This window comes from Spinacia oleracea, chromosome 1 (assembly GCF_020520425.1).
Source record: "Spinacia oleracea cultivar Varoflay chromosome 1, BTI_SOV_V1, whole genome shotgun sequence".
In the NCBI taxonomy this organism is placed as follows: Eukaryota; Viridiplantae; Streptophyta; class Magnoliopsida; order Caryophyllales; family Amaranthaceae; genus Spinacia; species Spinacia oleracea.
This window is the reverse complement of record NC_079487.1, coordinates 114,653,675-114,676,819: the sequence shown is the minus strand read 5'-3', so window position 1 is coordinate 114,676,819 and position 23,145 is coordinate 114,653,675. Positions and strand designations below refer to the sequence as shown.

At 40.5% G+C, this 23,145-nt stretch overlaps 2 protein-coding genes across 3 annotated transcripts; one reads left to right on the top strand and one right to left on the bottom strand.

Annotated features, from left to right (window-relative positions):
• Positions 1 to 1,137: 1,137 nt before the first annotated feature.
• On the bottom strand, positions 1,138 to 16,954 carry LOC110786868 (uncharacterized). Of its 2 annotated transcripts, none has more exons than XM_021991448.2 (5): positions 16,620 to 16,954; positions 16,439 to 16,483; positions 15,983 to 16,348; positions 15,702 to 15,892; positions 1,138 to 1,497 (listed from the first exon to the last, which is right to left on the bottom strand). In XM_021991448.2, the coding sequence occupies exons 1-5, from the start codon at positions 16,840 to 16,842 to the stop codon at positions 1,294 to 1,296; spliced, it is 1,029 nt and encodes a 342-aa protein (XP_021847140.2). In that variant the 5' UTR covers positions 16,843 to 16,954; the 3' UTR covers positions 1,138 to 1,293. The 2 variants fall into 2 exon arrangements, with proteins under 2 accessions (XP_021847140.2, XP_021847139.2); XM_021991447.2 differs by having other exon boundaries at positions 15,702 to 15,895; positions 16,620 to 16,950.
• Positions 6,387 to 8,101, top strand: LOC130470469 (uncharacterized). Its single transcript, XM_056840669.1, has 3 exons — positions 6,387 to 6,442; positions 6,521 to 7,219; positions 7,301 to 8,101. Exons 2-3 carry the CDS (start codon positions 6,539 to 6,541, stop codon positions 8,099 to 8,101), a joined length of 1,482 nt encoding a protein of 493 aa, XP_056696647.1. The 5' UTR covers positions 6,387 to 6,442; positions 6,521 to 6,538.
• Positions 16,955 to 23,145: the final 6,191 nt, after the last annotated feature.

Sequence of the window (23,145 nt, the reverse complement as noted above, 5' to 3'; positions counted from 1 at the left end):
CCAAGTATAGGGGGTCACTCTAAAATAACTAAGCTCTAAAGCAAGACAAGTACAAAAAACATAGGGGCACGTAATAAATCCATAACCATAAGAATATTTGATGAAGATAGCAATAAAGCATAACATCTTTTTGCAAATTTTAATCAAACAGATTTCTTTCTGCATCAAAAATCCATACAGTAAAACATGTGAACACAAATTATAATATGAGATGCCCATTTCCAACAACAATAAACAACAAAAAGTGTTACATCTTTCATTATAACAGACTCGTATAATTGTCCGTATAATTGATTCTTTGCTTCCCTTTTTCGTACGTAATACGTTGATGTAGCAACGGAGTTAGGGATGTCATAAGCGGATAAGGGGTGAGGCTGATCACTTAAAAGATGGCACCGGTTGGGTATAGCCTATGTATATTACTGCCCGGAATGGACACAAAGTCGTGGGAAATGAGCTGTGTTTGGGATGTTTTTTTTTTTTTTGGTAGGTAAGGCACATCACACAATGGAATAAATTACTTTAAATTGAGTGAAATTAGTCTTAGACACAACACGACATCAGGGCATGTGAGCTTGGATCGTGCCTGACCTCCCTTTTGAAATTTTCGACACGATAGGTCAAACACAAAACAAGTGAGAATAACGTGAACCAAGCCTATTAAGGCCAACGTATGCGGACTCGGCTCACAACCATCTTTAGCCAGACTTTATTATGGAAGGGGGCCAACCGATCAAAGAGAGGCCATGTAAATATAAAATTAATAAAACTTAATATGACACCTTTTTAATTGGTCAAGCTAGTCATTGGGAGAGGGGCCATGAGCTACTTGAGGTTTAATTTCTAAATGTCAAGCGGCTTGTGATCAAATATTCAAATTGGACATAAATCACCCAATACAACTTTTTTTTTTATTATTACCAACAAAGAGTATGTCAGTATCAATAACTCAACTAGTATTAGTACCAATTTGTATTACCAATACAATATTAATCAGTACTTATATCAAAGTACTATGTAATCAGTACCAATAAGAATCACTTGGGTCCTATCCAACATATGCCACTTTTGACATAGACTTTCTATGACGTACTCAAGTACTTGGGCCAGGGCCATAACAATAACAAACCCTTGAAGTGGATTATTTAAAACGACCTTATATTATTATAACAAGACCTGAATAAGAATTATGGTGATGAACAACGGCCAAGTCAATTGGGTTTGATGAATTGCATAATATACAACGTCTTTGCTAAAAAATGAATCTAAATCAAGCTCTTGGGGTGGTGTTTATTAAGTTAAACTATCGGGAGGTGCTTGTATTTTAGGGTGTCGTCTCTTGTTGATCCACAAGCAACTCCATAATGAAAATCGTAAACATCCATTAATCTGCCTGCAAAAGCAGAGTTGCCCTGTTTTCTTCTTTTTACTCTTTAGCCCGCTTTCTTTTGTTCTTCTTTTTGTTTCTTCTCTCTCTCTTGTTACTTTCACTTCCACCTGCATCGCGCACTTCAATTTTTTAGAAAACTCAATGCCCTTACCAGCTTTTTCTCGATCTCTATATATTATTCATAACTTACAAATCTAGTAATAATGCATTATTGCGTAGTATTCCTTTTTTATCTTCCTGTTTCTATAAATGTCGTTCCTATTTGATCTTCCTGTTTCTATTTTTGGACATTACTTTTTACCATAAATTTCTCCACCATCTCTTATTTAATTCATTCACATTTCCTCATTCATCCACCCAACCACACTTATTTTTTACTACTTTAATCAAAATATCTTATCTCTCCTTCATTCCTTTATTACCTTTCTTCATTTATTTACTATTTTCTCTTACACTCAATCATTACTCTTACACCCAATCATTACAACCATTTTCTTATTTTCCACCCCAAACACCAAATAGGAAGATCATTTAGGAATGGAGGGAGTAGTAAATTAGTATGGAGCAATCTATATTTTTATTACGTTGAAAAAGACATCCAAGAATCATGATTGACATGATAGTAGGTTGTAGGTATACTATTTACGTAAAATATCTATCATGCATGAGTGGAATTTAAAGACATACTCCGTAATTAAGGAGTATTTTATACGAAGTAAGAAGGAAGAAACTATCAGACCGTCTTTTATAAAAGTTTATCTTTATTTTATGGATGATGATAAAGGTCGTAAGTTACGTTGCACCGATATTTAGTTATCGCAATTTTACGTGTCGGAATTTAATCGGTACATATAGGCGCCACATAAGTTATGCGTCATCAGAATATTTTTACTATGAAAATATGTAAATAAGGTAGTCGATATGAAGAAGGAAAGAAATTAGAATATTAAGATTTCTTACCTTGTTTGTAACATGTATAATAAGTTATACTTCGTATAAATTAAACATTTTAATTTACAATTTAAATCATGACACATAAGCATGATTATGACACGACTTAAAATATCGCATGTTCCGACCTTTATCATTTAGTTATTTTTTAAATATAAATAAAGAATTTATCTTCCCTGGCCTTTACACTTTTATTTAAAGAAAATGTTAATCTGCTGGATCAATCGAAGAAAATGACAAACGAACGTAATATGCTATGTTTACCTACGGGGTGAATTGAAGAAAATGTTTCAATTAGCAAAATCCTCCCTTAATGGCATGATTTATTTTGGCTTATAAGACCAAATATTTCTCGAAAATGGTCCCTCTAACATCAACAAGATCAAAGAACACCACCTATTAACTTCTAGCATTGTTTTGTCGAAAATGATAAAGGTCGCAACATGCGACCTTTAAGTTGTGTCACAATGATGACATGACATGCTTATGTGTCATGATTTAAATTGAAAATTAAAATATTTTACTTATATTATCTATTATACTTCATGTTATAAAAAAGATAGAAAAATCTTAATATTCTAATTTGTTTCCATCTTCATATCGACTACCTTATTTACATATTTTTATAGTAGAAATATTGCATTGATACTAAAAATATTATGATGACGTGTAGCCTACGTGGCGCCTATATGTACCAATTAAACTGCAACACGTAAGATTGCGATAAGTAAATGTTGTCACAACTTGCGACCTTTATCATCGTCCTTGTTTTGTAACCAATAACCACGTCCTTGTTCAAATTAAGTTCTTCCTATCACTAGATATATATCAGAGATTCAATATTCTTTTTTTTTTTTAGCTAGCTTGAATTGAAATATTTAGCACCATGATATATGAGCTGATGTTACCTTGTACTATAAGTTGGCCGGGCAAGTGTAGGGGACCAAGAAGTAAAAGGTCCCCATTCTATTAAGGACACTGTACCAATGGTGGACGTACAATGGGTATCATGAATATGATTCATGAAGCATACACATTACACACCCTAGCTAATTTCATTCATCTCGAGAAATACACCTTAAGATACGAGGACATTTCTACATCAAACTAGTGGCATCTGAGAATAATTAAGGAAATTCCTATTTCTAGCTATTCATCTATATATGCCACTTTGTTGTTTTCTGCTGTATTTTCAAAATACAATTTTCTACATGCATGGACCATTATATATATTACTATTGGTACAACTACAAAAATGTCCTCTAGTACATGTTGTTGTGATACTCGTATTCATCAATCTTAAGTTCTTAACAAGTGATGTTTGTATTGACTATTGCGACATTGTGTTACCTATTACATAGTGTAGTACTATAGGATGTTTTACAATGTATGAATCGGACTACTACATACAAACTATTTCGTTTACTTTTAAAATTAAATTTAAAAAGCGTACTCCGTGTACTTCTTAGTTTTATTTAAAATAAATAACTAAACCGACTTATATGTTGTTCCGGTGTTGTAAAGATGGAAACAATGGGCTTCGAATGAAGGCCCTTTTGTATGTGTTGAAGATCTTGCTTGTTTGAATGAGTGGAGTCCGAATTCACCTGCACAAGAGCAAAGTCACTGGCCTCGGGGGTGTTTCCGAGGAAAGCCCCTCCGATGCCTAAGTAAGAATGATGCTCGGATTCTAGAGAGAAGTTCTCTAGAAGAGTAGTCTTAAGGCGATAAATTGGACCTACCTTGAGGTGTGAGCCTTGGCGGCCTATTTATAGTGTTTGCATAATAAATGCCCATAGGTCACTTATTGTTATTGGGCCTTGGGCCTTAATGGATGGCTGAATAGCCATTGGTAGGTTTGATGTTGTTGTTTAGAGCCATTGGGCTTTGGACTTAGTGGCCCAATTGAGAATCAATTGGGAGCCCAAACAACATGCCCCCCAGACCCGGTCCATTTAGAATTAAATGGGTGGGTTTCCAGCTGTCAGAAGTCCGAAAGTTCCCTCTCTTTTTTGAAAAGGGATGATTTGCATTGATGACAAGTGTTGGGAATTGTACTGTGTCATGGAGATCGTGGGTTTGAGGAAGTTGATGCGCCCTTTCTCTTCTCTATAAATACTGGGTGCCTTGCTCCTTTTAAACTTTTTACTCCTTATTTCAAACCCATTCTCTCTCTAAATTCCGGCGATCGCAGTGCAATTTGCTTCTTCAGATCTACGAAATTCGGCCAACTTTAGACTTCGGGAACTTGTGTTGTTCGCTTTATCGGCGAATTCCGCTTCGGAAAAAGGTAATTTGTTTCTGAGTTCTCCTTTTTTCTTCGTTCTTCCTTCTACCCCTCAATCTAAACCCTAGATCGAGATTTCGCGACCATGGCAAAGAATAGGGGCAAAAACAAGTTCGTTGTTGGCTCCTCTAGTGAGAGAGAGAACGTGCCTTCGGGGAGGTTACCGAAATCTTCGAGGGGTCGACCTTCGGAGAGGCCGTTGGAGAAGAGTTCGATTGGTTGGGATGCTTCCGAAGATGAACGTGCAACCTCTGGTGAGAGAGCTGGTTTTTCGGGTGTTCGTCGTCGTTACTCCGAGTTTCCAGTTCATTGGTCGGAAGCTGATCCGAAGGGCAAGTATGCCTCAATTTTGCATGAGACCACGCAGATCGACGGTCCGTTGGAGAAATCGGTCAGCGGTGACTGGTTGGTGGAAGCGAAGTTAGGGAATTATCATCGGAAGGCCGAGGAGCTATACGGAATTCAGCATGCCTTGGGGTACTGGTGCGAGCTTCCTGAACAAGAGCGTCCTCGGGTGACTCATCCACCGAGGGGGTTCATTTCCGTGTATACTCACCATTTGGAGAATGGTCTCCGCTTTCCTTTGGATCCGTTCGTATCCGAGGTTTTGGTGTCGTACAACATTAGTTTGGCCCAGCTCACACCCAAATCTATGAGGCACATAATCGGATTTAGATGGGTGTGTGACTTCGTCAATTTCCCTTGCTCTGTCGCTATTTTTCGGGATCTTCACGATCTGGTTCTCAACCATGCTTCCAAGGGTGATGGGTATGGTTGGTGGACCATTGTCAACAAGAAGTCCCGAAAGAGGGGGGATCCGAACTACATCACGGCGTACCCCTACCTTAGCTCTGACCACAATTGGAAGACGGAGTGGTTGCTCGTCCGTGTGCCGACGGATCCGAAGCATCCCAACTTTTATCGACCTCCGAAGTGGTTCGTGGCTCCTGATCCTGATATGAGGGGTGTGGCGGCTCCAGATCGGAACCATCGCCACTATGTGGACCTCCTCCAGTGGTTCTTGGCACAAGAGGATAACCACCGACTGCCGTCTAGCTGGCTCCCGAATCTCAATTACATTCTGAGGGAGGACATTCTTGCTGTTGCCGGTCTCAGCAGGATTTTTGACAGGGGTAGGTGTCTTTCGGCTGAGACCGTTTTTTCAGTGAGTTTGTCCTCTTTCCTGTTTCGTTTTGCTGACATGTTTTGTGCTTTGTCTTTGCAGAGTACGGCTTTAGCTGCATTGATCCTAAGAAGTTGGGCATTTCTTTGGATTTGAAGACTATTCACGACCCGGCTCCCGAGTACAAGTTCGGAAAAGATAACCCTCGTAATCCTCGTCTGAAGGATTACGTGTTGTCTCCTTTGGGGGTTGCTCGGATATCCGAAGTTCGAGCTGATCCGTGGGATTCCGCCTCTTCTGTTGAAGCTGTTCCTGTGAAGGTTGTGCTTCCTGAGTTGAAGACGACTTCGGATCCGGTGAGTGTTCATTTATAGGCTCGATTTTCTGTTTATCTTTTTCTTTTCGGTTGGCCGTCGGCTAACGTCTTGGTCCTGGACCATCTTTTTAGGGTCCTGGGACTGACGCTGTGCCGCGTGCCGTTCCTTCGGTTTCATCTCCGGCTCGGATAGATATCTCTTTATCTAGGAACCGGGTATTTCCCGCTTTTTTCTCTATTTCTTCCTTTTTCTTCTTTTACATTCGTTGACCCTTGGTCTCCCCTTTTTAGGATCAACGCAAAAGGAAGGGTGGCACTCTTTTGAGGCCTTCCACGCATCCGAAGAAAGCGAAGGCTTCTCAGCCCTCGGAGAAGGTATTTGTTCTGACTTGGAGTTTTTGTAGTTCGTTTCTCCCCTTTTCGGAAACTAATCTTTGAATGCTTGCTATGCAGGAAGCAGTTTCGGAAGTCATGCCTCCTCCTAAGAATCTTCTTCACTTCATGCCCTTGCCAGGGCAGAAGTTAAAGAGTGTGGTGGTTGCTGAACCGCCGGCCGTGGATCAGCCGCTGATCGAGGAAGATATCATCCCTTCTCCCCTTAAACCATCTGCTGCTTTGGGGATCGAAATCCAGGATATCACCGAGGTGATGGAGGCGATTGAAGCCGATTTTGTTCCTGGTTCGGATGTCCCTGAGGTAGCTGGGGAGAAGAAGGAGTCTGCTGATCTTCCCTTCGAGAGGGAGAAGAGTCCAGACAAGGAGATGATAGATCTCTCGGGCCCCGAAGCTGCGGTCCCCGAGGTTCAGAAGGAGGTTCCCTCTGCTGGAGAGGAGGAGCAGCCCGAGCAAGGTTTGACGAGGAAGAGGCGCCACTCAACTTTGGGTTCTACTTCTACCTCGGCCCTGGATAGGCTGATCCATGCTGATCCCTGTTCGGATGTTCCGCTAAAACGGATCCCCGAAGAAGTAAGGGAGGCGATGGCTCGATATGCCAGGGCTCCGATTTTGGGAGAGGACCCTTTGGCTCACGTGGGATCCTTGGTGGGCCCCGAGGCTGCTCGGGAGAATCTGCTTCGTGCTAACCCGCAGTGGAGGGTTCCTGGGGCCGAAGAGAGGAATCCGGCAATGATGGCCCAGTACTATCTGAACGAGGTAATTTGCTAGATTTTTCTCTTTGAGTTGTGTTTTTGTTTTATGTTTTTCCTATTTTGCTCATCTTTCTCTCGTTCCCAGGCTGTTTTCTGGTCTTCGTTCGCTTCCGAGTGTAGCTCGGTTGAGGAGAAACAACTGAGGAAATATCGTGAGGCTTATGCTCGTGATATTCCCATTTTGGACCAGAAGGCTGGGCAACTCCTCTCCGAGCTTACGGAACTCAAGCAGCTGTACCTTCACTATAGTCGCGAGGCTAGAGAGTCTGCTGAGAAGATCGGGACCGAGGTTGGCCAGCTCATCTTCCGAGTTGAAGAGGATGCTGAGAAGATCGCTTCCTTTGCTGAGGAGAAGAAGGATATGGCCGCTAAGTTCGCTAGCGAACTTGAGGAAAAAGATAGACTCTTCCAGGAGATGAAGTCTAAATTTGAAGCGGCCGACAAGGAGCGTAAAGAGGCGGAGTTAAGGCTCCACCATTTTGTCCAGCATCGGGAGCTGATCCAGCAGCAAGCTGATAAGGTGCCTGTCCTTCGGCTGAAGCTTCGGGAAAAAGATGACTATATTCGGAAGCTGGAGCAGGAGCGAGTCAACCTCTACACTGCTGATCAGTGTAGAGAGCAGTACTGGAACGGCATCCTGGGTGCTCGGCGCATGTTTGCGAAGCACATGCCTCACTTCCCTTGGAACGAGAAAGTTCCTCTATGGATGCAGGCCGAGGACCACTTGGTGGAATGCCAAGCTGATCGAGATGAAGCTGAAGCTGAACGCCAAGCTGCTCTTGCAGAGGCTCGGGCCCAGAAGGCAACTTCCGAAGGTGATACCACTGCTGGGGGTTCTTCGAAGGATGCTCCCCTAGGGGCCGCTTCTGAGACTCCCAAGAGTTAGGGATTCGGGCAGTCGTCTTCTTCAGAGTCGGTCGGTTCCAGTTGAGGACTTCCGAATATGTGCTTGCTTTTCCCCCTTTTGCCTCGGCGCTGCGTTGTACTCATTTCTTTTTGCTTTCTTTAGTACTTCGGTAGGCCGGTATTGTCTGTTGATGGCTGCCGATTTTAACTTGTTTCATTTTGTTTTCAATTTTTGAGGTTTTCGATGTGTTTGTACTTCCCCCAAATATTGAATAAAAAATGAATGTTTGTTACTTGGCTGCTTCTTTTCAACTTGTTCTTTCGCAATTTTTAGGTCTTTAAATCCGTAGATTTCTCGAGCTCCTCTTTCTGTAGACTTGCTAAAAACCTTTTGATCTTGCGAGCTCTTTAAATCCGTAGATCTGCTAAGAGACTCTTTAGTTTTGCGAGTTCTTCAAATCCGTAGATCTGCTAAGAGACTCTTTGACTTTGTGAGTTCTTCAAATCCGTAGATCTGCTAAGAGACTCTTTAGTTTTGCGAGTTCTTCAAATCCGTAGATCTGCTAAGAGACTCTTTAGTTTTGCGAGTTCTTCAAATCCGTAGATCTGCTAAGAGACTCTTTAGTTTCCAGACTCTTCAAATCCGTCGATCTGCTCAGAGGTTTGGATTGTTCTTCCGATCTCTTGTGGTTCGGAAACCTGGGCAAGAGATCGCTAGTCTGCCTCTTTAGTTATGCCTTCGGCGATCCGTGGATCTGAGCCGGAGTTTTATAACTTGATTCGAGCGACTGTTTGTTGCGAACAAATTTTATTAGGGTACCGCGAATCCGAGGATTCTGGACGGTTCCCTGAAGTGTATGATTTGGTCATTTCTTGCATTTTATCAAGGAATGGGCAAAGTCAACCTGTTTTTGGTCTCGGATTGATCAGATCCGAGGCTGCATATATATATAAAGGGACAATAAATGTAGAGATAAGTTTAATGAAACACATGGTGCCAATGGCTTTCCTCTTCTCATTAAACAACTTACTTGGTTTACAGACAGAGATCATACAAAATATTTCTTGAGAACATCGGTATTCCAATGGTTCTTCAGAATTGTTCCATCTAACTGTTTCAGCATATACGTGCCTGGCCTTTTTTCGGAATGGATGATGTATGGTCCTTCCCAAGTGGCTGAGAGTTTGCCATGGATCCGTCCTTTCTGAACCGAGGCGGCGTTTCTGAGTACTAGATCACCGACTTTTAGGGGTCTGGCGTTGACTCTTCGGTTGTAATGCTTGTTGACCCTCTGCAAATAGGCTGCGTTGAGTGTCCTTGCATCGTTCCGAGCTTCATCCAGTAGATCGAGAGCTTCGGATAGAAGCTGGTTGTTGCTTTCTCCTTGGAGCCCATCATACCTGTTGTATGCCTGGATCCTCAGGCTTTCTGTTCCGATTTCCACAGGAATTACAGCTTCGGATCCGTATACAAGGTGGAACGGTGTTTGTCCGGTAGCTTCTTTTTCAGTGGTCCGAAGGGACCATAGCGTTCCGGGTAGCTCTTCTAACCATTTGTTTTTGTCATCCTCGACTCTTTTCTTGAGTGCGTTGAGGATGAGTTTGTTAGCGGCTTCGGCTTGCCCGTTGCTTTGTGGGTGACAGACTGCCGAGTATGCTAGGTGTATGCCGAACTGTTTGCACCACTTTTGCAACGGGGTGTTGTCGAACTGTTTCCCGTGGTCGAAGACCATCAGTCTTGGTATGCCGAACCTTGTGATGATGTTCTGCCATATGAACTTGCGGACCTGAGGTTCGGTGATGGAGGAGACAGCTTCGGCTTCGATCCATTTGCTAAAATAGTCGACTCCTACAATCAACCACTTCTTCTGGTTCGTCGCTGAGGGGAAGGGACCAATGATGTCTAACCCCCACTGTGCGAATGGTAAGGGATACAGTGTTGATTGTAGGGCTTGAGCTGGTTGATGGATGGCTGGTGCGAACTTTTGGCATTTCTCGCATTTCCTTGCCATCTGCTTTGCCTCGGAAACCATAGTGGGCCACCAGTACCCAGCCCGAAGGGCTTTATGTGCTAATGTCCTACCTCCAATGTGGTTTCCGCATATCCCGAGGTGGATTTCCCTTAGGATGTAGTCAGCGTCTGTTGGACCCACACATTTTAGCAGCGGAGCAGAGAATGATTTCCTCATGAGCTCTCCTTCGGCGCTGATGATGAACCATCTGTTGAATCTTTTCAGTTTTCTCGCTTGCAGCTTATCTTCAGGAAGTTCTCCCCTTTCTTTGTATGCAACTACTGCGTCCATCCAGCTCGGTTCGGTGCGTAAGCTGCATACTGTGGTGGGTAGCAAGTCGATGCTTCTCTCCTGGTGAACTTCCACGTGGACCGACCTGTTTAGGTCGATGAGTGTCGAGCTTGCGAGTTTTGACAGTGCGTCTGCTTGCGCGTTCTGTCCTCGGGGAATGAGGATGACTTCAAAGGATCTTAACTTTGACGTTAAGGATTTAATCTTTGCTAAATAGGCTGTCATGCTGGGCCATTTGGCCTCATACTCTCCTCGGATCTGGTTGGCTACAAGCTGGGAATCAGTTTTGAGGCGAACATGTTCGGCCTCCAGGGATAAACAAAGCTCTATCCCTGCGATTGCGGCCTCGTATTCGGCCTCGTTGTTGGTTGCTTTGAAGCCGAACTTCAATGCATACTCTATGCTTTTCCCCGTCGGGGGGATTAGTACAACTCCTGCCCCTGAGCCGTTTACTGTGGAAGATCCGTCAGTGAAGACCTCCCAAGTGCTTTTCGTATCATCCAACATTTCCTGGTATGAGCACTCGGCCAAGAAGTCTGCCAATGCTTGTGCTTTGATTGCTGTCCTCGGCTGATATTTGATGCCGAACTCTGATAGTTCGAAGGCCCAGGCAGCCAATCTTCCTGACCTCTCTATTTTGTCGAGTACTTTTTCGAGCGGTTGGTCAGTTAGCACTGTGATCTGGTGGGAGTCGAAGTATGGCCTCAGTTTTCGTGCAGCTACCACTACTGCATATGCGACTTTCTCGATGAGTGGGTACCGGGTTTCGGCTCCTGTAAGTGTTCGGCTGGTGAAGTAGATTGGCTGTTGCTTCTTTTCTTCTTCCCGAAGAAGCACTGCGCTGACGGTTCCAGGGCTAACTGCGACATATAGGTACAGGGTTTCCCCCTCCTTTGGTCTGGCCAGTGTCGGCAGTTGAGCTAGGTGGGCTCTGAGTTGCTGAAAAGCTTCTCTTTGCTCCTGTTCCCATATCAGTTCGGGATCCACTTTCCTCGGGACCCCCTTTTTCTTGACTGGTTCTGCTTCTCCTCCGGGGAGGTTCTTTGGTTTCAGTGCCTTGAAGAAGGGGGCTCCCTTGTCCGAGGCTTTTGATATGAACCTTGTTAGTGCGGCTAACCTGCCGGTTAGCCTCTGCACATCTCTCTTGGTCTTCGGCTCGGGTAAATCCAATGCCGCTTGGACTTTGTCTGGGTTCGCATCAATTCCTCTTTCACTCACCATGAATCCGAGGAATTTCCCTGACTTCACCCCGAAGACGCATTTTTTTGGGTTCAGCTTCATGCTGTATTTCCTCAGATTTCCGAAGGTCTCTGCCAAGTCTTTGACATGGTCTTCCTCCTTGATGCTTTTTACGATGGAGTCATCCACGTAGACCTCCACGTTCCTCCCTTTCTGGTCGGCGAAGACGTGGTCAACTAACCTCTGGTAGGTGGCTCCGGCATTTTTTAAGCCGAAAGGCATCATTTTGTAGTTGAACACTCCTGCGCTTGTGATGAACGCTGTCTTTGCCCTGTCATCGGGGTGCATGAATACTTGGTGGTAGCCTGAAAAGGCATCCATGAAGCTGAGCAGTGCATGGCCGCTGGTGGAGTCAACCAGTTGATCTATCCTTGGCAGGGGATAGCAGTCTTTGGGGCAGGCTCGGTTCAGATCTGTGAAATCTACGCACATTCGCCATGAGCCGTTCGCTTTCTTGACCATCACCACGTTGGCCAGCCACTTCGGATACATGCATGGTTCGATGAATCCGGCCTCTTGCAACTTTTTAACCTCCTCGGCGATGGCTTTGTTTTTCTCCGAGGAGTAATTTCTCTTTTTTTGCTTGATTGGCCGAGCTTCAGCGTTGACATCCAGCTTGTGACAAATCAGCTTCGGATTTATCCCTGGCATATCTGCTGCTGACCATGCGAAGATGTCTTTGTGATCCCTGAGTAGTCGGATCAAATCGATTCGGAGCCCCGAGCTTAGGCCCTTGCCTATTCGGACGCTCCTGTCTGAATTATCTTCGAGGAAGATATCCTCCATTTCTTGATCTGGTTCGGGAGATAGGGTTTCGGGGCGAGCATCAACTTCTGCGGGAGACAAGCTGCTCGTGCTTGCTCTTCTTCTTTTTGCCTCGCTTTCTTCTCCCTTAGCTCCTTTTTCTTCCTCGGGGCCGTCCTCTAGTTTGGGCTTTCGGACAGCAGTGTGGCAGGTTCTTCTCGCCACTTCTTGATCACCCCTGATTCGTTCGGCGAATCCTGCATCCGAGACGTATATCATCAGCTGGTGGTATGTGGAGGGGACTGCTTGCATCTTGTGAATCATGGTTCTCCCCATGATTACGTTGTATACGGAGTCGCAGTCCATCACCAAAAATTCGTCCCGAAGGGTTTTTGCTGCCTGGCCTTCGCCCACTGTGACTGGCAGGGTGATCTTTCCTCGAGGGATAGCTGCGGATCCGTTGAATCCGATCAGAGGATAACTGACTTTCGTCAGTGCTTCCTCTGGCTCTTCGAGGATCAGCTGCTCGAAGCAGTTTCTGAAGATGATATTGACGGCACTTCCTCCGTCGACTAATACTCGATGTACGTTGTGGTTATTGAGGTCCATGGAGATGACCAGAGGATCATCATGCTTGTACTGGACTCCGAAGCAATCATCAGCAGTGAAGGTCATGTTCGGGGGGTGTGGCTGGTTGTCTCCCACCGCGCTGAAGTTGACCCGATGGGAGAGGGCTCTTAGGTGTTTTTTGCTGGCCTGGCCAGACTTCTGTCCCCCGAACACCACTAGGATGTCATTTTTCTTGTGCCCTGTTGCTTCGTAGACCCTTTTCTGGGGTTGCTCGTGTTGTTTGCCGCTTGCGGCCTTTTCTTTTTCCTCCCTTCGGTCTAACAAGTACTGTTTCAGGTAGCCTCGGCGAACGAGGTCCTCAATGTTGTCTTTCAGCGAGTTGCATTCTTCGGTATGGTGACCGAAGTCATCATGGAACTCGCACCATTTGTTCTTGTTTCTCCGAGCTGGGTTGGACTTGAGCTTCCCAGGTAGTTTCCACTTTTCGTCATTTCTGTTGAGGCTGAATATCTCCTTTCGGGGCAGAGCTAGTGGAGTGTAGTTGGTGTACTTGGGTTGAAGTTCACCCCTTCTCCCGTCTTTCTTCGGGCTCATCTCTCTAGCTCCTACTTTCTCTTTCCCCTTCCTTGAGCTACCCTCGGGCTTGCTCTGGGTATTCTTTGTGTCTCTCGGATCCGACGATCCTTTCAGTCTTGCAGCGGCCTTGTTGAACTCCTCGGTTCTGATGAACGCGTCAGCCATTTGGAGCACGTCAGCTATTTTGGAGGGGTTCTTCATTGAGAGTTCGTCACGGAACTTCCCTTCCTGGAGCGCGTGCTTCAAGGCGAAGATGGCCACGTCTGGCTGCAAGTTTGGTATGTTTGTTGATTCCTTCATGAATCTGGCCATGAATTCTCTCAGACTTTCGTCTCTTTCTTGTTGGATTGAGGTCAGTTCTGCTGTGGTTCGCTCGGGGCGATTGTTGCTCACGAACTGTGTGCAGAATCTCTTTTTCAGCTTTTTCCAGCTCTTGATCGATCCCTTCGGCAGCGATCTAAACCACTCTCCCGCCACTCCGGTTAGCGTGGTTGGGAAGTATTTACACCAGCATGCTTCGGAGTAGGGACTCAAGAACATTTGCTGCTCGTAGGAGATGACATGATCCCTCGGATCTGTGATTCCGCTGTAGGTTAGGTGAGCTGGCAGTCTTACCTTCGGTATTTCTTCCATAATCAGCTCGTCCGAGAAAGGGGATGACGTAGGAGTCATGATTCTTTTCCCGAGTCTAGCCCTGATGCCTTCGTTTGCCGAGGTTCTACGATTAGAACGTTCGGGCGTACGATGGGGGCTAGGGGTTCGATCATGCCTCCTGTCTCTTCTTCTTTCTCGGCTACTGACCTCGGGTCGTTCGCCAGATCTGCTCGACTCACCTACCCCGAGTCTCGTGTGGATCGAAGGTCTTAACCTTGAGTGGACCGAGGGCCTCAACCTGCTGAGCACCGAGCTTCGGATCCGAGTGTTACGAGTAGTTGATTCGCTTTGGAGAGCTGTTGGAGTAGGCGATGGTCTCGCAAACCAATCTGGTTGCTGTTGTGCCCTTTTTTGGGTGTCCCACGTGCTTTCCGTCCACCTCGACGTCAAGTGTGTTCCTGTCAAGGGAAGGAGTTCTCGTTCGGGTCTGGACACTTCCGCACTGGGTGGCTCGTTCAGCCTTCGCCTGGTCCTCCTCTCTTCTCTGCGGTCGTTTGCCAGTCCTTGCTGCTTCTCATTGAAGAGGAAGTTTTGCATGATGGTCATGGCCGCAGTGAGCTCTTCCCTAGTTGGAATCGGAGGTCCTGCATTTGTGGCGGTCGTAGCTCTGCTTGGCTGTGACCTCGCCATCGATTGAGGGTGCCCCTCTTGGTCAGATTCTGAATCTGACCGCACCATCATATCGTCGTCATTGTTAACAACATCATTCACCATTTTCGCGGAAAGAGGTGGTTGATGTCTTCCAAAGGCTTTGAAGTGTTCTTCCCCACAGACGGCGCCAAATTGTTCCGGTGTTGTAAAGATGGAAACAATGGGCTTCGAATGAAGGCCCTTTTGTATGTGTTGAAGATCTTGCTTGTTTGAATGAGTGGAGTCCGAATTCACCTGCACAAGAGCAAAGTCACTGGCCTCGGGGGTGTTTCCGAGGAAAGCCCCTCCGATGCCTAAGTAAGAATGATGCTCGGATTCTAGAGAGAAGTTCTCTAGAAGAGTAGTCTTAAGGCGATAAATTGGACCTACCTTGAGGTGTGAGCCTTGGCGGCCTATTTATAGTGTTTGCATAATAAATGCCCATAGGTCACTTATTGTTATTGGGCCTTGGGCCTTAATGGATGACTGAATAGCCATTGGTAGGTTTGATGTTGTTGTTTAGAGCCATTGGGCTTTGGACTTAGTGGCCCAATTGAGAATCAATTGGGAGCCCAAACATATGTTTTTATCAGTCGGAAAATAAAGACATTTAACATGATATATTAAAAGTAAATTTAAATTTCTTTTAATTCTTTATTTTTTTTTCTGAGAAACTTCCACTTTGTAGCTACTTTTTGCCTTTTATTTGTAATTTTTTATTATTTTTTTGACTAAAAGTTATCGTACATTACTATTGTATTAACTTTTAGTACGAGTGTTAAAACGATAGATAGAACTTAGAAGTCATAGAAAACCCTTAGAAATCCTGAGAAATGTGTAACTTGTATTTTAAATATACGAAAATTTCAAAAACTAGCTTCGTTTTAAAATTTAAAATAATTTTAGTACAGTAAAGGGACATACCTCTTCCACAGGGTTCAACATAATGCTAGAGGTTGAATTTTGAGTATCACCATCTTCAGTATCATCACAACGATTCATCCTTCTGTCTTTGATTGAAGGAGTTGAAGTTGGGCTTGGGCTACTTGAACTCCCCTCTGGAGGTGTACTTTGTGTCCCCACATCCCTTGTTCTGCTCCCCGTTATTTTCTTCTCTTCTTTATCAATAAAATATATAAATTAATATAAATAATAACATAAACAAATAAAGACGGAGGGAATAGAAAAAGGTAAATTAAATTTACCTTGTTCAAAAGATGGAAGTTTAACAAGTTGTTCGTTAATAACAACTGTCACAGGAGGCAGCTTACTATTATTAGAAATAGAAAGGTGGTTGTTGTTATTGTTGTTATTATTAGTAGTAGTAGTAGTAGTAGTAGTTGTTCTTCTTGGTTGCATAGAATACACAAGAGGAGCAGACATGGTAACTCTACTAGCCATGTTGCTTCGAAACGACCGGGCGCTTAGTGTTTTAGCTGATAAACACTCCATTGGAACTTCTCCTGATAATGGGTTGCATATATATCTCTCTGCTTCATTCCATTTTGAGTTTAATGCAAACCCTTCTGGTGATAAACATTCCCATACATACCCTGACTTTGCTTGTAACGCTTTTATTCAAATAAATTAAATCAATAAGTATTTAATTATATGATATAATCATTCATTGAAATTAATTAGAATACTCGTAATGAATGTACCTTTGAGAGCTGTGGTGAATGAGTATGTTGAAGGGTCGATTTCATCTGTATACAAATTTAAAGTTAGTTAGAATGATACGACTTTATATTAAGATATTAAGTAAGGTAACTTTTTAGAAAGTTAGTGTTGATTTCTATTGCAGATGTCGTATGACTATTTTATTAATGAACTAAATTTTACCTTTCAAGTTGTAGCCGGGGGAGGAGGCAGTGCTAGAGATAGTGAAATTGGACTTAAAAGACATCCCGGGTTCCTCTCGAAAGCTTCGAATATAGGAGGCGGAATACCTTCTGGAGGACGTGTTTTCACGACTAACACGAGCTCGAAGATGCCATTCTTTAAGGTTGAATTCTTGCTCTTTGCAATTGGCTTGTTGGGAGCTGCCTAGAGGAGACCCTTCCATGGTATGTTTGAGATATTTGAGAATTTTAACAAAGGGGAAAATTAAAGGAGAGAATTTGTGTGTGATAAAGAATCCTCCTCCTTTTAACTATTGTCCACCTACTAAAAGGCGGTTTTTTCCCTATGGGAAATTGAGTTCAAAATATAATGGTCCTGAAAATGACGTTCATGAGAACGATATACGTGTTCATACATATACTTCGTAAATACAAACTATATTGTACTACCACGTCATTATTATTATTATTGTCACCCTCAATCAAGATAAGCTAACCTCAAGCTTAATACACTTAATTATCATCATTAAAAAAAATATATATATATCATCATTAATAGCCCCTCAGAAATCAATCTCATGTTTAGAAACCATGTGATACAACATAGCAGCTGACTGAGTTGTCCAGATATTGGGATCGAGTTCAATATTTTTTTTTTTTTTTTTGAAGGTAAGATCGAATTCAATCCTCACTCATGACATTTTAGGATGTCCAGGACTCAAGAAGCGGAGCAAGTATTAAGGGACGGAGGGAGTATATGATTTCCGATGCATCATACTCCGTACGTAACTGTTGAAGTTCTCTTGACCAGAAATGTTGTTTTTCTCATAAATATCTATTGCAAACACTCTAACTTCACCTTTTGTTGTGCGTATATCTCCCAAATAATTTCACAACAATAGCCAATATTTTGTGCTATTTAAAGTGGAGGATATATCGGTAATCTAAAAGCAATTACTCAGTACGAATATTATAAGGAATGGAAAAATATTAGTTCAAACGACAATTAAAAAGGAACAGAAAGAGTACATACTTTGACATTAATTAGTTACTTAACTAGTTTTTAGGTCCGGGCGATGCTCCGGGTTACTGCATTAGTAACATTTATATTATTCTTACTTTGTATTTGAAAATATATTAATCAGTTCCTTTTTATTACATTTATTAGTATATTTTTTTTACAATGATGGCATGCAATGTGTTATAGCTCAATGGTAGTGAGGTCGCGGGTTCGAGTCTTATACATGCTACATTTTTAAATATATGAAGTTTAAGTGAAATAAAATAATCACAAACAGAGCGCCACGTGGCACATAAACTTGTTTGAAAACGCCTTTTAATATATAGTATATAGATTAGCTACTCCGTAACTTGTAAATTGATGGTAGATCATACTAGATTAACCGCGCGATTTCAAATTTTATAGTGATGGCTTATTTTGATCTTACACAAGCACCGTTTTTATCAACAAAATTCATCCTTGTAAAGTTGTAATAGTATTCTAGGTAAATGTTTTTTTTTAGGGTAAGGATGACATTCTTAGCTAATGAAAAAGCTAAAGTTTAAAGAATAAAATTCATGCATTATGCCTTAATTTATTTATGTAACTTTGATATCGTGTTGGATTTCTTTAAAGGAAAACGTTGTAATATTATATACGAGTACATATTTTTTATTTTATAGTAATTAAATCAATTCTTTGTGTTGAATCAAATAAAGGTTTATTTTATTAAAATTACGATGTTGGGTAGATCTTGTATAGTAGCACATCTCACGTCAATCCAAATTAAAGCTAATACTAGTGTATTATTTGATCAAAGATGATGTACAATTCGTACATGCTAGATAAAATGAAAAATTATTCACATGCCGTAAAGCAAGCAGCAGGCACTGAGGCACACCATGTTCTTCGTGCAAGGAAACAAAAAAAGAAACTTTCTCATATTTACATCGTAATAAAATTCAGGACAAAATTTAGTACACAAATTAATAATAAGTTGGTTAAATACTTGAATACATGAAAAGACTTGAAGCTTAAGCTGGTGGAACCTCGTGTTTCCTAATTGATTGATCGGTGGTTATGATCTAGGTTGCACCAAAACGGATACGGACACGGACACAGACACAATACGGGTACGGAGATACGCCATCTTAAAAATGACGGACACGGGGACACGGAAAAAAAGATATTAAAATAATATAATATATCAAAGAAAATTAAAATAATTAATAAAATAATATGCAAAAAGTAATTAAATTTATCAACGACATTTAAATAAGAAAATAGAACTATACTACATAAAATGACACGATAATCATCTCCTCTCACATCCCTCATTTTTTTTAATTCCCTTGTAATAATTTTCACTCCTCCTAAAAAGTAGACGGAGATTGTTGTGAATGAACATCAAGCCTTCATAAACATAAGATCAGATTCACATGATGGATGGAGTAACCACAAAGGAGACCGTAATTAATGTCATGGTGACTTGTAAATCTGGTTTATGTTTATGAAGGTTGTTGATTGCTCAGGAGACCTTCGAGGGAATTGTAGAAAAGAGAAAACAATCTGAAATATTAATTAATATTGAAATAAGTGTTCAAGACGTGTCCAAGACGTGTCCATCGTGTATCCGATCGTGTATCTCGTGTCCTAATTTTTCAAAAATAATCGGACACGTGATTTCGCGTGTCGGACACACATTTCCGCGTGTCCAAGGCGTGTCGGTGTCCAATACGTGTCGGACACGGGACACGGCAGCCCGATGGCGTGTCCGTGCTTCCCAGGTTATGATAATAACCTATATATTGTTCCTATTCGGAAATCGGAGTTAGTTTTGTCAGACATGACCTTATCAATTTCGAGTGAAGTACTAAAAGCAAACTTTACCAATCATAATAGGAAGAAGTATTTTCGGATATCAGATATGTGCTTGCAAATGCATATTATACCAAAAGACAAAATAGGAAAAATGACAAAAAAGAAATTAAATGGCACTTTTTATTAGAGAATGGTAGTTTTATTACAGAATGATATTTTTTTTACCTGAATGGTACTTCCTTTTTTTGTCTTTTAATTATTTGTCTTTTAGCTGATAATATCTGATATGCGAAAAAACAACCTCATCATAATAGTGCATTAGTTAGAACTTAAGAGCATCAGTCTAAAGTAACGTCAAATGATTGTAATATACGAAGTATATATCCATATATTTGTATCTTATGATTAAAAAGGGGTTCAATTCATTTGTTGCACGAATTAGTTAACGAGTACTAATCATGTTATACTATATGTACATGTCGTGAACCTTTATATACAGTTATATCCCACACGTACAAAAGAAAGACATTTTCATTCATGTTTCAAATTTGTTTGAGATGATTCGTGATTTGAATGAAGCATCTTTCATATGGTGTTTTTTTAGAGTTAATGAAAATAATATATTAGGATCATCTCCTACCGAGGGAATAGAGCTAACTAGATGACCAATATTTTTAATTCTAGATTTGCTTTCCTGTAAACATATAGTAAAACATCACCTTCAATATAAATGTTGAGCCGCAAAGCTAAGCATTGAAGTGTGAAGGCTTCATCCATGAAGGCCAGATGTGAGCGGTCACAATTGAGTAGTATGTTGCTTATTACCGTGTGTTCTCTTTATATACAAAATACGAAGTAGATTTTTGACCGATAAAAAATCATCTTTCTTGGTTCATTCACTTGTGTTTTTACCGTGCGAAAACAATTAAGTTCAATCTAATTTAACTATGCGATCACATTAGACTAGGCAAAAAAAATTCAGACCCTTACTTATTTCATGTCAGGATAACTAAATAATTAAATATAAGTATATAAAATCAGAGAGACATAAAATGACAACCCGATTGAAAGTTGAAGGATCTTCATGTATCAAATGAGCGTTTATTTATCTTATTGTTATTATTATTATTATTATTATTATTATTATTAAGTACGAAGTATTATTTATGAATTTCCATTGTTACCCTAGTTTGATGTCACGTCTTCTTTCAGCTAGATAAGGGAAAATTTGATTTATGTACTTGATAAGTTAAGAGCATGACACCTGGAAAATAAAATTAGGAAAATAGCTAAAAAATAAAATGAATAAATAATCCTAATAAAATCGCATATTTTGATGTAAGGTAGTTTTCACCTCAAAAAAAAATGTAAGGTAGTTTTCAAAAGAAGAGATTTGTAAAATTAGCCAAAAATAAATAACGTGGGCAAGTGGGTGCATCATGTGATTGTCATCATCATGAAAGTGAAATAAGGACGGTCGATACGCGATGATGTTGGAGTATCGTAAAATCTGGACCGTTCATTTTGTCTCTATATATCTTACAAGAAATGTAAGTTTCGCTGCCTATTAAAAAAAAAAATAAAAAAAAAATAAAAAAAATAGTAGTTTGAAAATTGAGAAATATATGGTCTGCAGGCTGTTTTACTGCCTTCATTCAATCTGGATTGGGTTTCTGACTGGAGCATTATTGTTGATTGTCTCATTTACTTCCAATCTAAAATGCATCCGTGCTTGTTTTATTTGGCATCATGAGAACGCATAATTTTGAAAATTATCATACTGAATAATGTGAAGATGACTTGTGGGTTTGAATTTTGGCAAGCTCCCTTCTATAGTGTCATGTTGTGACGTAGTGCAGCCTCGCATTACGTGCTTAATTTGTGTATAACATAAAACCATGATGTTACTAAATGGAACTATGGAAGGTGTCTCAAGTCATAAAACATAACGTTGTTCAAATACATCGAAGTGTAATGCAATCTAGTTTACTCCGATTCTTTTTAGATGCAATCTACTCCCTCCGTTTCTTTTTGTTTGTTACGTTTGGACTTTTGCACGTTTATTAACGTATAATAAAAATTCTTTTTCTTTTTTATTAAAAAAATAAACCAAAATAAAATTTCAATCCACTAATCACTATAACAACCAATAAGATTGTTTTATCTATCAAAATGAACCAATAATGCAAAAGCATAAAGATTGCTAGCTTAACATACTTGGGATATTGTAAATAAATTTAATGAGTTGAAAAAATTAGACCAATTAAAATTAAAAGTTGGCATAAAAAATGATAATATAATAAGTTTATAAAAGGAAAGATTCTCCCATGTAACAAACATTGTGAAACACCCTAAAAGGAATACATAACAAACAAAAAGAAACGGAGGGAGTAGTTTGCTTTTCATGTTTGTCAATGCATATCTTAAATAATTAATATATTTAATTTTCGATAAGTAAAAATTATAAAAATTTGATTTTCGCAAAAAAGGAGAGAGAAATGTGTAAAAAGGTACTTCCTCCGTCTCTTTTTGTTCTTTGCGTTTGATATTTTGCACGCGTTTTAACTACTAATTAATGTGCATTGAGATTTCTCTACTTTTTTTATTTAAACAAGGCAAATTACGTTTATTTAAAATATTTTCACCTTTATCAAAATTCTGATATTGGAAAAATGAGAAAAATTCAATGTCCCATTGAACTTAATTGGTTAAAATAAAATAAACATTGGACACAAAATTTTGATATGTTATTAAAGCATTTATGTGATAATATAAAAAGAAATATAAAAAACAGTTTGAGACACCTAAAGGAAAACGTAAAGAACACAAAGAGACGATGGGAGTAGGTGGGGGTAACAAGGGTAAAATAGTAAAGTTTCATGTCCAAAAAAGAATTAAATAAAGTGTAAAGAATTTAGTATATAAATAGATGTAGTCGTTATTATGTTATGTCAAATTCAAATGCATTTACGCCATATATCGTGTTTTATGATAAAACTGTAATGAAATTAAGGACCCATATTCACATAACTGAAGGTGATGTGTAGCTCTTACTTCGGGTATTCCATCGATTCATTTTTATTGACATTTTTAAGTCAAGTTGTTGCCCTTTTTTAAGGGGAACTCATTGTCAATTATTTTAGGCGAACTCATTTGTCAATCTAATTTCCAATGTACTACTCCTTCCGTTCATAATCCTTATAACCATTTAGCCGATACTTTTTCCAATTCACTAGTTTGATTGTAAACACATGATATTATTTATGGAGTAGTAATAAAAATAGATATTTGAAAAATATACCTTAAAACTAATCTAATAAAATATTACACAATAATATTTAATTTTGTTTATAGAAAAGTAAATGTAGTCAAATTTAATCATAGTGCAAAGGTCAAACTGTTACAAGTATTTAGAAACAGTAATATTCAAAAATTAAAAAAACCCGTACCACAAAAATTCAAATAAAAAATACATAAAAAAAATAGTTGAGGGAGTGGGGGTAGAGGAAAAGATTGGGTTAAGAAGAATGAACAGGATCCACACATGAACAACAACAGTATAATATTGGTCCACAGTGGAATTGAAATGGATGGTCTAATCACTAATGTAATGAGGCCAATAGATGGGCTTATATATCATCATCATATCCAGATTAGATTTAAGTCCTTTCCTTTTCCATAACCTATCTATAATGTATTACTTTGA